The 14441-nt window shown below is 36.5% G+C and overlaps 1 protein-coding gene across 2 annotated transcripts in view; it reads right to left on the bottom strand.

Moving 5' to 3' along the window:
* Window positions 1-8213: 8213 nt before the first annotated feature.
* Window positions 8214-14441, bottom strand: part of SLAIN2 (SLAIN motif family member 2) — a 68043-nt gene continuing 61815 nt past the window's right edge. For both annotated transcript variants that reach the window (XM_039845151.1, XM_039845150.1), the window contains 2 exons: window positions 11846-12164; window positions 8214-11226 (listed from right to left, as the gene is read on the bottom strand). In XM_039845151.1, the coding sequence (XP_039701085.1) occupies window positions 11160-11226; window positions 11846-12164 (386 nt within the window). In that variant the 3' untranslated portion in view covers window positions 8214-11159. The remainder of the gene's footprint in view (window positions 11227-11845; window positions 12165-14441) is intronic.

The raw sequence follows: 14441 nt of genomic DNA, 5'->3' as shown, positions 1-14441 counted from the left end.
TCTGGTTGGGTGGTATGCCACGTAACAATGCCACATAACAATGTATATCAGAGAGGAACTCTCTAATAGCTCCTGGAGAAGTTTAACGGACTTTTGCTATGTTTCTTGGAGACGAAACACTAGGGTAAGATAGGCCTCGAGGGAGCCCGCACATGTGAGTTCGCAAGAGAACCAAGGAACTTCTCAGACACCTGGCACTTGAAGCAGGCTCCCTGCACTTGTCCTGGGAGCCTCACCTTCTTCATATTCTCTGCTGGTAGGAGTTTGAGAAGCTCAGATAACAGTTTTTTAAATATATATTTAAGCATTTTAAATGTATCCAATCCTATTTTATTATACCTTCACATACTTATAGCTCACTTAGCAAAGTCCTCCTTTCCAAAATCCAATTTATCCTGTAAATATCTTATTTTTAAAGTATTTCCCATGGTTCCAAAAAGAAATAGTATGGAAATTGTGTTCTGGTCTCACTTTTTAAAATATTTTTTTGAATAAACTTGTTTTGGAACAGTTTAAGTTTACAGAAAAGTTGCAAAGGTAGTAAGTTCAGCGTTCCCACATTCCATTCACTCAGTTTCCCCTATTGTTAATATCATATATCAGTATAGTATATTTGTCAAACTTAATAAACCAACATTAACACATTATTAACTAAAGTCCATACTTTATTCAGATTTCCTAAGTTTTTGCTTAATGTCTTTTTTCTGTTCCAGGATCCCACCTAAGATACCACATTACATTTAGTTATCATGGTCTCCTCATTCTATTTTGATAAATATGAAAATCTTAGAGTGAGTCATTTGTACTGAAAATAGATTCAGAGCTAGCTGAGGGAGTGTTGGGGTTTAAAACACTCCAAGAGAAAAACAACAACTCCCCCTAGTGTTTAGAATGGGAAAGAGCATTATGACTTTCCGAGTAGTGCTAAAGCGGAAGAACAAATCTTCCTAAAAAAGTTTATTTTGGAAATGATTGTAAACATCATGGTTTAAATATCAATAATAGAAGGAGATGACACAGTCAATTATTAACAAAAAGGCAAGTAACCTCAACAACAAAATGTCCTTGGATAGAGAGGGAGCCTCGGACCTGGCAGGCGTTCATTTAAAAAGCCATCGGGTTTGGCCAGAGGCTATCTGCCTGCAGGGCCTGATACAGTGCCTCCTGCAGAATAGGTAATCAAGATCTGAACGAGCAGTTTTCTGTGGATTTGCATTAATTATATTTATTCATCAATCAGGATTAATGAATCTAAAATACAAGGCATGCAATCCCTGTGTATACTGTTTCTCTAAATGGCTGTCTACTTCACTAATCTTGAGCACTTTTCAAGCAGCACTTTCCCCCTTACCTCCTTCTCCTCCCCAATGACGGGATATCGGATTTCTGGCTATTCGAACATTTGAACATAATGAAAAATCAGGAAGCATGCCGAAAAGAGGCTTGTGAAATAACTGTTCCAAAGACAGATAAGCAGAAACCAGGCATCCATGTAGAAATAGACATAGTTAAGAATTTAGAATTTACAAGCTATTCTTACATGGAATTAACATTATTTGGATCGTTTGATTGGGGTCAGCAGAAAAAACGCAGCACATTTGTAACGACAGCGCTAACACTGGCTTTTCTGACAGTGGTTCTGACAACTGGTTCCGGGAGAAGAAACAAATCTGTTGACCACAGAATAGTTGTTGATTTTATCAATGAGCTTAAATCATCAAGCAACATTCACATTATAATCAGCATCTTCTGCTTATGAAAGCGTTGAGAAAAGATTGTCATTAAAAATGACCAAAATTTTAAAAAGTTTTTGGAATTTAGCTGTTTTTATTATTTAGAAAATTCATTTATCTGTGGCAGACCCTGTTAATTACTGATCTGACATCCATCCTCCCTTTTCTTCCACTATCAGAATTTATTTATTTCAGATGGCAATGTACTTAGCTAAATATCCACATTCTCTGCTTCCTTTAGCTAGGAGATGCTTTGTGACAGTTTTGGTCAATGAGATACAAGCAGAAATCTGCTAGGCCTTCAGGAAGCTTTTGCTTTCTTGATGAAAGGGAACAGATATCCCTCACGCTGCCCCTTTCCCTCATATTCTTACCTTGAGTAAAGATGTGATGGCTGGATCTGCAGCAGTCATATGGACACGAGGAAACAAGAATGAAGACAAAATTTAACTCTAAGGATGGTGGGGCATAAAATTAGAAAGAGCTTAGATCTCTGAAATTATTGTTGAATACTGAACCAACAGCACTAATAACTTATTTGCTTTTTGCATACTTATATGTGCCCCTGAAAATTGTTTTTTTGTTACTTGAAGTCCATTAGATACCGACCAATTAATATTACTCCTAAATACTATTTTTAATGTTAATAATAATTATTGTTTACTGAGGCCCAGACACTCTATGAAGCTCTTTATATGCTTTGTTTCTTTTAATCTGTACAGCAAGTTCATGATATACACCTTACAATCAACCTCTTTTTTTCAAGAGTAGAGCAAGATTCTCACATTTAATGAAGTGACCCAATAAGGGTCACACAGCTAAGTGATGGAACATGGACTTAACTCAGGCCTGAATCCCAGATGCTCTTATGCACTCTGCCATGCACTTAGCATTTCCCATGATGGTGTTGAAGACCATCATTTATAATTTTTGTACATACATTTTATCTTCAGGATCTAGTTTTCAATGTCTTTTGTCTCACAGCTTCCCAAACCTTCACCAAAAGAATAAGAATTACAGCCAGATGTGTACTAGACTTATTCACTTAATAAGGTATATAAATGTCTAAGCGCTATGCTGTACACCTGAAACTAATATAATACTGCATGTCAATTATAACTGAAAAATAAATTTAAATAAAAAAATACGAAATACTGACAAGAAAAAAATTTTTCAGCTAGGCTCATCTGACAGGTCTCGTGTTTTCCCAGTGATTTCTTGCAAGGGTAAAAAAATTTTCATCACTCAATCTACCATTTCCTTGTCTCAGCTCATTATTTTTCATCCTGAGGATATTGCTGTCATACAATTTTTATACTCGTTAGTGAATCTGTATATCAGCAATTGATATATCAATGATGGTAGACTTGTAATTGCTACTATTAAATGTTAAGAAATTATAACTATGTGTTTTTGTTATTTTGTTTTTACTCCTGAAACTCTGGGTGTTTCTACGACTTATTTAGGTCTCACAAGTAAACCAATAGGTGCCTTATCAACTCTCTGTTGGAATATCAATGGCTTAAACTTAATTTTTTTTTCAGTTCTATCTTAGCATTTTCCCACCACAAGCCAACCATCATCATCTTATTTCATCCATTCCCAATTTGGACAGAACAAGTAGTCTGACCTACATGAACTAAATTTTTCTTTTACTAGAAGTGGGAAAAAATAATAGTATCTGTCTCATGGGGTTATGCGATTAAAAGATGCTGCACCGACATGCCCCTCACATGCGTGATAAGCACACGACAGGCGGTTACTATCATTAGCATCAGCATCCCTGCTAAACACATCCTGCACCAAGGGCTTCGCTTTGCTCTTTTGAACAATGAAACCTAGATAGCTGAATTCTAAAAGGTCAAAATGCTTTGACAAATGAAAACAGTTATTAAAAACCAGGACTTCTGTTTACCCCTACAAATCTGGATGACTTGCTCTTGTCTACTTTATGTCCAGAAGGATTTTTCAGTCCTGTAACATAATAAAAACGATTTCTTCTTTATTTGAAAATCTGTTTGTATGACTTATACTGAGGGCACTTGGAATGTTTTAAACATTTAAAATAAATTTATGAAAATGCTACGTATTTTTATTGATTTTGCACTCATTTTGATTAATTCCTGATTAATCTATTTACTCTGACATTTAGTCTACCAAACTGACAATAGTATAAATTAGTTTAAAAGATATCATTACTTCGCATTTCTATGATCAAGGGTGCCATCTCGGTCAATTTTCGGACACTGTATTACTGTAAAGGCTCAAGGACATGAATGCCATTTGAGTTGTGGGGTAGTTACTCTAAAAAGTTATATTGTTCCTCAGGTTCTTGAAGCTCTGCTTATTTTTTCCATCTTTTGTCTCTGTTTACTAGATTGAATAAAGTCTATTGATCTCTCTTCTGTCACCTTCAGTAAACTATCGATTCCGTCTGGCAAATTTTAAAATTTTTATATATTTTTTTCAGTTCTAAAATTCCATTTGGTTCATTAAAAACGAAAACTACTCTCTTGAGAACTTCTTTCCATTCCTCTCGAGTGTTTTCCTTTATATCGTTATAGTTACAGCAGCTGCCTTAAAGTCTAACATCTGGATCTCAGTGTTGACATTTGTTGCCTTTTGGGAATCGATCACATTTTCCTGGTTCTTTATATATTGACTAATTTTAGATTGTATGCTGGACGTCTTGAATTTTATAGTTAGATTCTAGGTCTTGTTGAAACATTCTGTACAATGTTGATTTTTGTTTAACATTCAACCCAGATCGGTTCAGACTGCAATTCTTGTTCCTTCTTCTGTGGGCTATGGTTTCAGTGCCAGTTCAGTTTACAAAGGCTTTGTCATGCTGTAGTGTATTGGATCTGTGTCTCACATGAGCACTACTCAGTAGTTAGTCTGTTATCATGTTTAGTGCTTTAAATTGTAGTTCACTTCTCAAAGGCTTTGCTGTGCCGCTTTCGGTCTGTTCTGAGTATGGACAGCTCAGGAGTAGGCTTGGAGTTTGTGTAATACAACAGAGTGGGAGGACCGCCCCCCCTTCTCCAGCTCCGTCTCTGGGTCCCCGACGCCTGCCCTAGAGTCCCTTTGCCCTGTCTTCTGCCCAGACAGATTGGGGTTCTCTTGGATCTTTAGCTCCATCCTTATTACTATGCAGTTCCTACAACTTGGGCCACCCTCAGGACAAAGAGTGTAGAGAAAATACAGAAAAATGGGGATTATCCTCACTCTTCAGACCATAAGGGCTCTTTTCTGATCTCCTCTGCCCAGAAAACCATGGTTCCAATCAATCTTAACTGTTGGCACTGCTTGCTCTCTGCTTCCTGAACTTAGCTGGAGGCTTACCGGTGACATACCGGGAAAGAAAAGAGAAAAATCCCCAACACACTCTAGCTTCCAGGAGCTTATTTTTTCCTGGCCTTTTCAAGTTTTCATTTCAGAGGATATTCCTCATGGTTTTCTCTGGTTTTACCTGTTAGAGGAGCCACTATCACAGCTCCGCTGAGTGCCCTCTCCTGGCTCCGGCTGAGAAGAGGGGAAAAATGGGGAACTCACCCCTGTACGGGTCTCCGCTCCAGGTTTGACTCTCATCCCCATTATGTCTGCTTTTGTTAATTTTTCAGTGTCCTCAGGTGCCTTTTGCATTTTGTCCAAAAGTTTCAGTTAAGTGGGAAAGGCTTTTGAGAGCTTAACCCATTTGACTACACCTGAAGTCCAAAGCTGCATTATTTTTGAGAGACCCGAAGTGGAAACAACACAACTGTCCGTCAACGTTACAATGGACTAATTGTGATATATTTATGCGATGGTATATGACAATGAGAACAAACCTACAGTGACATCAGCAACATAACTATTTCTCACATTATTTTTGTTATTTAGTGCCCAAGTCTGAGAGAAACTCCATTTTTAGCCTTTAATCAAATTAAGATAGGCAGAAAAAAATTATAAAATGTACAGTTCCATTTATATAAAGTTCAAAAGTAGGCAAAACTAAATTACGTTAGAAGTCAGGTTAGCTGTTATCTTTGAAGAAGAAAGTAGTGATTCGCAGTTGGCATTAGGAGAGCTTTTGGGTGCTGCGAAGTCTATTTCTTGCCCATGTGGTGGTTACACATGTAGTCCCTTAGTAATTCATTGAGCCGAACATTCGTTTTGTACACTTTTCTGTACATATTTTATAAATAAATTTTAAAAACATTTGAAAAATTAACTCTTCTTCCTGGGGGCAAATGACAAAATCCTAGCTTAAAATGATCTGTGTACTTAGGGGAATTTATAATAAGGATACTGAAGTGCTTTGTGGAATTGAAGGACAGGAATGATACTGGGTCTCATGAACAATTAAGCCAAGGGCTCAAATCCTATCAGAACTTTTTCTTCCTAGAATTTTAATTCTTGGGACCAGAGTTTTATTATTGAACAGGCACTCTTGGGGTAGGGTGCAGAAATCTGTATTTTAACAGTCTGTCAGGTGTTTCTAAAGTTTGAGAACTTTGAGAAATTTTTTTTATTTTTAGGTGAGGCAACCTTCGGTTAACCTCATAGATTGCAAGGACTTTGTCAGCTTACAATCCCGTATTTTTTATTTTTTTACACCAACAGCACCTGTCTTCCTAGGTGGTCTTCCACCTGAGTTGTGGGGTACTAACCAGGCCTGACTCTGCTTAGCTTCCGAGATCAGACGGGATAGGGTTTGATTCTTTATTTGGTTGTACTTACTATTTCTTCAAAGGTCTTAAAACTGGAATTGTACTCAACCAATGCTGTTGCTTCACAGCTTGGTAGACAGACTGTGTGGGGGGAAGTGTCAATAAAATATATAAAGAAGTATGGTTTGGTAAAGTTTTGGAATTAATATTTGTACACTCTCCCTGGAACTGATTTTTTCCAGAAGCGGTTCCATCTAAATAATGGCAGTCATCGGTGACATCAGAGTTAAAAGTTACACCATAAACCACAATCATGATTTCCACTTTCATTAAAGAATTCCTCAAATTTAAGCGGTTAATTACCTAGGGCATTAAGTGTATTTTCTTCATTATAATTTACTGTATTTCTCTAGTTTTCTATAATAACTAATTTTTCACAGGAGAAACCAATTAATGTTTTAAGATATAAACTATATATTTTTAAGAAAATCAAGGATGATCTGCAATCAGGAATTGTGAAATATCGAGCTTTCAATAGCGCTTTCAATAGCAGTTAATGTACACCTGTTCAAAAGCAAACTCATATTAGCATTCTAAGTGAAAAATATCTTCTCATCTGAAACAGAAAACTTTTTACCCTTCCACTTAATATTTTACAACCATGTTAGAAGTCAGCACCTAAATATTTATTTTTATTTCTGGATTGCGAGATCCCCAGGTGAAACGTGGGATCATTTTCACCTTCTGTATTTCTTAATATGTTTTTTTAAAAGCAATTAATATTACTTTCAAAATCAGAATAAAACTTTACTTTTTTTCCTCTTCTTTTTAAAGAGAAAACATTAAGGTTATGATGGATAGATAAAGAATTGGTTTGCCATTGGCATCGCGTAACATAGTTTTAACCAGGATGTATTAAGTAAAGTCCATGAGTGAAATAGGTTCCATTTTCAGACTAGTAACCAGAGATCCACTTCACTTAGTCCACTCGCACTTATATTTAGGGTCATTCAAAATCAAAATACATTAGGGGTTGCTAACTTTGGCTTTGTGTTCATGTGAACATTCTGTTCACTACCTTCCTCCAAGTTAGTTTCTCCAGCATTTATTCTGCTTTTATAACTCAAAGTCGAACACTGATATAGCAAATACTTCACAAGAACCTCCATGTGGGTTTTCCTGTCACACGGGGTATATAACAACTTTAGTAAACTGCTCATTCATTGGTTTACAAGTATGCTGACATTTAATTTTAAATGGATCTTAAGTTTTTAGGTTGGCTTGGAAAAAAATCCAAACATGAAGGGTCATTTCTCTGTCTTATTAGTGAGACTGATTGTAACATGGAGGACAATAAAACCTTCCAAAAGGAATTCAGGAACTAACTAAACAGTATATAATTCTTAATTTTTCTCATGAGAAAAAAGATGCAAATGAGTGACTAAATAAATATTTATATTTGGTTTGAAAATGCATTCTTTTTTTTTTCCTGGAAACTCTTATACAATGGCATACTTGTTTCATGTATGCTAGCTTTTCCTAACTAGATATCGATTCACGGTAGGTGAAAAGTTCCAGGAACATACCGATTTTGAGTAAACTATAAATTTACTTCAAATAATCCACATATGAAATAGCCAGGACAGAGAGAGTATCACATGACACATTCCAACCTCATGAAGATCAAATCTGAAACGGCAACATGATTTGGGTTTGTGTGTTTAAAAATATCAACTGAGAAATTTATTAGAACCAATTGTAGGCAACTGGCGGCGGGGGTGGGGAATCTTACCATATCCAGAAATTAGTAACACTTGAAAAAAACATATAAATTTAATAATAAACATTATGGTCAGGCTGTTTATTAAGGAGGCAACCACACATACAAGTTCAACTATAGAAATGCTTGCAAATCAAACTTCATGTGATCTAAAAGGACCATGCGTAATGTCAAAAATTGATGCCTGTACATTCAATAAAAAGTTAATTTAAACATACACAGTCTAGATCATTCTAGTCATACAAACATCTGGGGACACATGTATCTAATTTCCTTTCAAAAAAACTTTTTTATAAAAGTGATGTATTGAGATAATAATTTTAAAAAGTATCTGACAATTATGAATGGTCCCCAGTTTTACAAAATGTGGTTTCCAGGGTATGAAAACTGAAAAAGTCAACTCTTCAGAGAGTGTTTTATATTACAAACAAGTTTTGTAGAAAAATGATCCAGCAAATGCTTGAGTTAAGAATATTTATATTTTTTCCAATTCTTTACAATTTTATTAACACACAAAAAAATAACATTCAAACACTGAGAAAATTAAATAACTTTGGAAGCAGAGCTCATCCTTTTCTGCTTACATATAAGTGACAATTCTGGGCTGTTGGCACAAAAAAATAATTGACATTCATAAAACCCCTACAACTACATAACAAACATAAGTTAAAATCATAGGCACTAGTTTATCAAATCCACGTTTCTCCTGTCAAGACTAACCACAGTGAATCCTCAGATTTTCCCAAATAGAAAAACTGGCAATACACAAGGCTTTCTAGTAAAAAGGCAATTTTTCTCTTTAGGAAACTAAAAGCCAATAGTCTGTGGTAGTACAACAGTAGGTAAAATAATACTTTACCCAACTCAGATCCAAATACATTTTTAACAAGTGATGAAATATTTTAATAAAAAAAATAGACATTTTTATTCTGATGCAGCCATTTAGAAACAAAGTTAAATAACCTGAATACTCCTTTTGAAACTGATAATTTAACTTAAAAATGTAATGGGTGTTTCATAATAGTTAAATTTCCTTTTAATTATTAGATTGCAGCATATACTTTTTTGCAATGTTGCACTGAAAACTGAGACCTATTTTGTTTTGTGTATATGTGGTTTAAAAGAGAGACAGTGGCTAGTTCTTTAAGATTTTTATAAGGGATACCCTCCAACACCCAAAGCAGATGCTTTATCTTCTTAAAAGCAATGTTTTCTAGTTCATCATCATGTGGAATTCTGTCACCATCCTTTCCTGACCCACCCTCACCACCCTCAAATTTAAGGATAAAATTTCTTCCTAGCATCATATACCGAAATATATTAGCATTGGAAGTTTTAATCTCCTGCTGCTTGTGCTAACTGAATGACTCCCTACCGGCCAAGCTAAAAAAGACTAGCATGGTGTCAGTCATGGCAGAACAGGAGGCTTGGTTTCAAAGTTTTATTATTTCCTCAATATGTCAACCTCAATGCTATCCTGAATATCAAGATTCCCATTTCTCCCTCAGTGTCTTTTGCCAACTTACAGAATGCCTTTGACTAACAGGAAACGAACTTAATGTTCAAATCTCTCAAATCCTTTAGGTGACGCGACTGCCAAATTTGACATGACTGTTCAAATTAAATATTTAAAAACAGACCTCTCACCATGAAACATGAGAAGCCTGCTACAGGAGGACATTTTTGTCTGGAAATAGTCTAGTAAAACAAATAAGTGATTCCCAGGGTATACACATGAGGGCCACCAGAGAGCAAGTATTTAAGGGTTAGAGTCACACATAGTTGGTTCCATTTGTTACCAAAAATGCAAAAAATGATGTAAGGCAGAATATAAGTCAAAAGGGACAGTATTTTCAAAGGATGTTTTATACAGTTACTCAGTTTAAAGTAGATCAACTTAGGTAGGATTCAGCAGGCTATTCTCCTACCACATAATATAGACTGTTGTGTCATTTAATAGCAACAATACAATTGTCATTACCAGAGATTTTATAAGTTAAGTGCATAGATTTTTTCCCCCTCTCTCTCACTGTATGATTTTGTTCCAGGATGTAAGCACTGAGGTGGTTCTATTTATATCAAGAATCAAGACACATACTACTTGCTCTTTACCATCATGGAAACCTGCTAATAAAACAAGATCTTTTAGTTCTGTAACAGATAACAGCATGTGAAGAAGTTGGCTTCAACAGCAAAGGCTGTCTTTCCTGAGCCAGGAGCTATACAGTTTAGAAAGATTGTACAACTGATATTAAGCCCTTTTGGCAATCACAATAAACACAAAGAAGTCCGATGTGTCAACGCAACATGATGGATGCATGCTGTAGAACTATTTTGGTGGTGGTGATATGTGAGCGACATCCAAAACTTAAGATTAAACAAAATAACCATTTTTCTAATGAATCTGCAAAAATAATTTAGGTACCATGTTTTAAATCTCTAGCCCAGGTTTCTTCCCACTCCCATGCTCTTCCATCTCAACCTAGTTTCTTAGAGCACCAGTGAAACACTAGTGAGACATTTTACATAATTAGTCAGAATATTAGTTCTCATTAACACAAATATTTATTGATACCATTTATACAGTAAATCTGGTTGAATGTGAAGTTTTGGATAGCTTGAATTCGCCATTTTCTTGTGCACAAAGGTACTCTCTCATTTACAAATGGGCATTTTCTCTTTGGCATCCATTAGTTTTTTGCCCAGATATTGGCCTCTGTCAAATATTAAAAAAATCAACTTAGTTTCTATTAAACAAAACTGAAAGTGATTCCATGGAGAGTGATTGTATGATTACCAAACACATCTGATGTTAAATGTCATTAAAGTGCTGTTTGATCATCTCTGTCAGTCTGTGCTAGTTAAGACAGAGAGGGCTGGGATTTTATAAATCCCAAGAGTCTTATCTGAACAGTCTGCATATAAAAGTTGTCTTTTAGCCTGGTGAAGGGGTATCCATGAAGCTATGGACCTCTGCATTCTTGTCTTTGCTGGTCAATAACAGCCATCTTTCCAACTGTCATCTTTCATGCTACCATAGGTTTTAGGAGCTGGCAAGGATCTGAAATAAAGCAATTTTATAAAGTGATTTGCAAGGCTTTAATGAAATGTTACCATACTATCTCCCACATATGTAATCACTCTGCAGATGGCACCACAGTCCAATGAAGGCTGTCCCAGGGGATACTGAGATCAAGTTCTAAACAGCTATTGGCATAACCATTCCACACTCAGTGTTTTCACAACTTTCCAGTTTTACTGGGCATCAGGTGACTTCGCTAACCTTTTTGTTAACTTAAATACTACATTAAAAGACAGGAAAGGAATGTCTCATCTTTTCCAAACACACAGATTATTAACCTGTTTGTTTTTCAGGGCAGAGTGATGAATGTGATTATTAGAGGCTTAGTGTCACCATCACGAGAGAGGCAGAATCGAATAGTCTGAAAAGGACTCTGAAGACAGACACACTTGGAACTGAAGGTCTTTAGTTTAGTCTTAGGCAAATAAAGAAATGTTTTATTCAAATTGTGCTAAGACTCCACTGGGAACACACTTAGTTAGGACTCTCTATGTTCGCTAAGACTCTGTGTTCACTATTGAATGCAAAGATGATGGTAATTCTAATCTACCCACTTTCCTATGCCTAACAATGTTGAAACAGAGCATCTGCCACTTACCTGCGAACAGGCTGTGCAAGTTTGCTGCGAGGCACTGGTATACCCCCAGCAGAAGGGGCACTGGGTCTGGGCAAGCCACTTCTCATCACGGTTGTCCCTGCAGGTCTGGTTAGAGTAGTGCTGTTGATATTGCTGGGAGGATTTGCTGAGACTGTGTTCTGAACCACAGGAGGCCCAGGTGAGGAGGTGGTTTGTGTGAGTTGTGTTGTTTCTTGGCTACCAGGAGAACCAGAGCCATGGTTACTAAATGCTTTTACTGGTTGCCGGAGAGCCAAAGGAGATGGTGCTGCAGGAGAGCGGAATTTGCCTGGAGAAAGTACTGCAGAATGGGAAAGAAAAACCAATGTTCTCAGTGGAAAACAGGTGTAAGTAAAATCACTGCTTTATATTACACTTGATGACTGGGCACCAGTACACCCGCATTCACGAAAACACAATTTATAGAAACGCAAGGGATAAGAATATTTCTGGGCTAATTAAAAAAAATAACTGGTAAGCCCTAAATAACACAAGTCCTTACTCAGAGAATTGTAACCATCTTTGACAACAGTGTTTTAACTAGGTCAGCTCAGAACCCATAATACCAGAAGAGCAAAGGGCATTGCAGGATTCTGTTTCACTGGGGCACTAACCTGGGCCTCATTCTAGAGGCAAAAAATAGGTTGACTACCAGACTAGAATTTGAAACACACTTTCCCTTCAAAGGAACACTGATGCAAACATGTATCAAGCATCTGGTGGGTGTACCTGTAACGACTATAATGTAACTTAAAATTTCAAAACTAAAAATTATTTAAAACAAAACTGCTTCTATTGTTGTGCTTCAACCAGCAGGAAGTTACTAATACAGGGGCATAGCAAGAGGTATATGAAGTCACAGGATAAAGATAGTACATTTTTCTGTAATGTCAATTCTAAGTGGAACGTTAAAATATTTTTTATATTAAAACAAATATCGATACATGAAAGAATAAAATGTACTATTTGTACTACTTTTTAAGCCAAAATAAATTCAAATAAATTTTATTACTGTGGTGGTCCCTTAGCAACATAGGTTCAGATCTCCTAGGGGACACATTCATCCTTCCCTGTGTATTCTGTATGGATAAATGACCTATACAGATATCAGTTTTAGTTTCTTCAAATGCCCATGGATGGCTATACACAATAAAAATTTAAAAAATATTACTTTAACATGCTTAACCTAAATGAAAAACTCTTGGATGGTGTTCAGAGAAAACGGGGGTGGGGGCAGGAATGGATCAGAAGCAGGAAAAGGTCACCGTATTCCCCCTCAAGCTCTATTAGTTTGGAGAGGATATGAGTGAAGAGAAAGCTTGGGCCGGGGATGTGGTCCTTAAGACCTTAGAAAGAGAAAATTTTACACGTCTTCATCCTCCTCACTTCTACTAATCCATCTCAAAGATATAAATAACTTTAAGGTCTACCATAGTAGTGGGGAGGAAAAGAAAGAATGGATGAGTCTGGTCACTGTTTTCATCTGGTATCTGGGCAGAAGAAGAGAGGATAAGCCTTAGCTTCAAAACTCAAAAATAGGGGAAATACATCTTTTATCTTCAATATGGTTTTTGTACATAGCATCCTTCCTTCCCAGCTGATCTTTCTGCCTTCTGTCTGATCGGAGTCTCAAAAGTCAGCACCTCTGTACTTAAGGTATACGAGGCCTCAGTACTTGGTGTGCTCAAATTATGTCTATTTGGTTCCTAAAACTTAAGAGCCATGATTCTCACACTTGATCGTGTCAGAATCCCAAGGAACTTTTTAGAAAAAGTATGGAATCCTAGGTACCAGGCCAGAAAATCTAATCTGGAATGGAACTCAGGTATTTATTTTAAAATCATCATAGAAGCTTCCTGCTATTATGGCAAAACTGGGAAGGGGCTTAACTCTTCATTGTAAACACCTATAAAACTGGGCAAAACATTCAACAGTTTTCAAATGTTAGACAACAGGCAATACATGACTGTGATCCCTGAGAGAAAGAAAATAAATGTGGTGTGCCCTGTCAGTATTTTATTTTATTTTACTTTATTTTATATTTTGGGGGGTGGGAGTGGGTAGTCCAGAGACACTTTTGGACTGTATAGAGCAGTACAAAGGAGGAGGATCCTAAGCAAAGTTATATTGTTGAGTTAAGAAGAGAAAAACTGGAATTTGAGGAGTAGAGTACTTTGGAGGAGGGAGCTGCTTCAGAAGACCTTGAAAACTCAGCGTAGGGGTCTGCTTGAATCTTTGGCTGAATATTGAGCTGTGCACATACTAAACAGAATCTGTGAGACTGAGCAAAGGAGGCCTGGAGCACTGTAAACTGAACAATCTCCAAAGCTCATAGAGAACTAGGAAACATTTGAGTTTCAACCAGTTAAAGAATCCTTGCCAAACATCCGGAGCAGTCAGAAGACACTCCAAAAGAAACAAACTAGCCCTAGAATAAAGTTACTCTAAATCCACTCTAACGAAACTTAAAAACAAGTCTCTAAAGAAAGGGTCAGCAAACTATCAGCCATGGGCAAGGAAACTGTCTTTGTAAATAAAGGTTTATTAGAACATGTCAACACCATGTGTTTATATATTG

Source organism: Pteropus medius, unplaced genomic scaffold (assembly GCF_902729225.1).
Source record: "Pteropus medius unplaced genomic scaffold, Ma_sr-lr_union100, whole genome shotgun sequence".
NCBI lineage: Eukaryota > Metazoa > Chordata > Mammalia > Chiroptera > Pteropodidae > Pteropus > Pteropus medius.
Note: the sequence above shows the minus strand (reverse complement) of the source record. Positions and strands in the feature narration are given on the sequence as shown.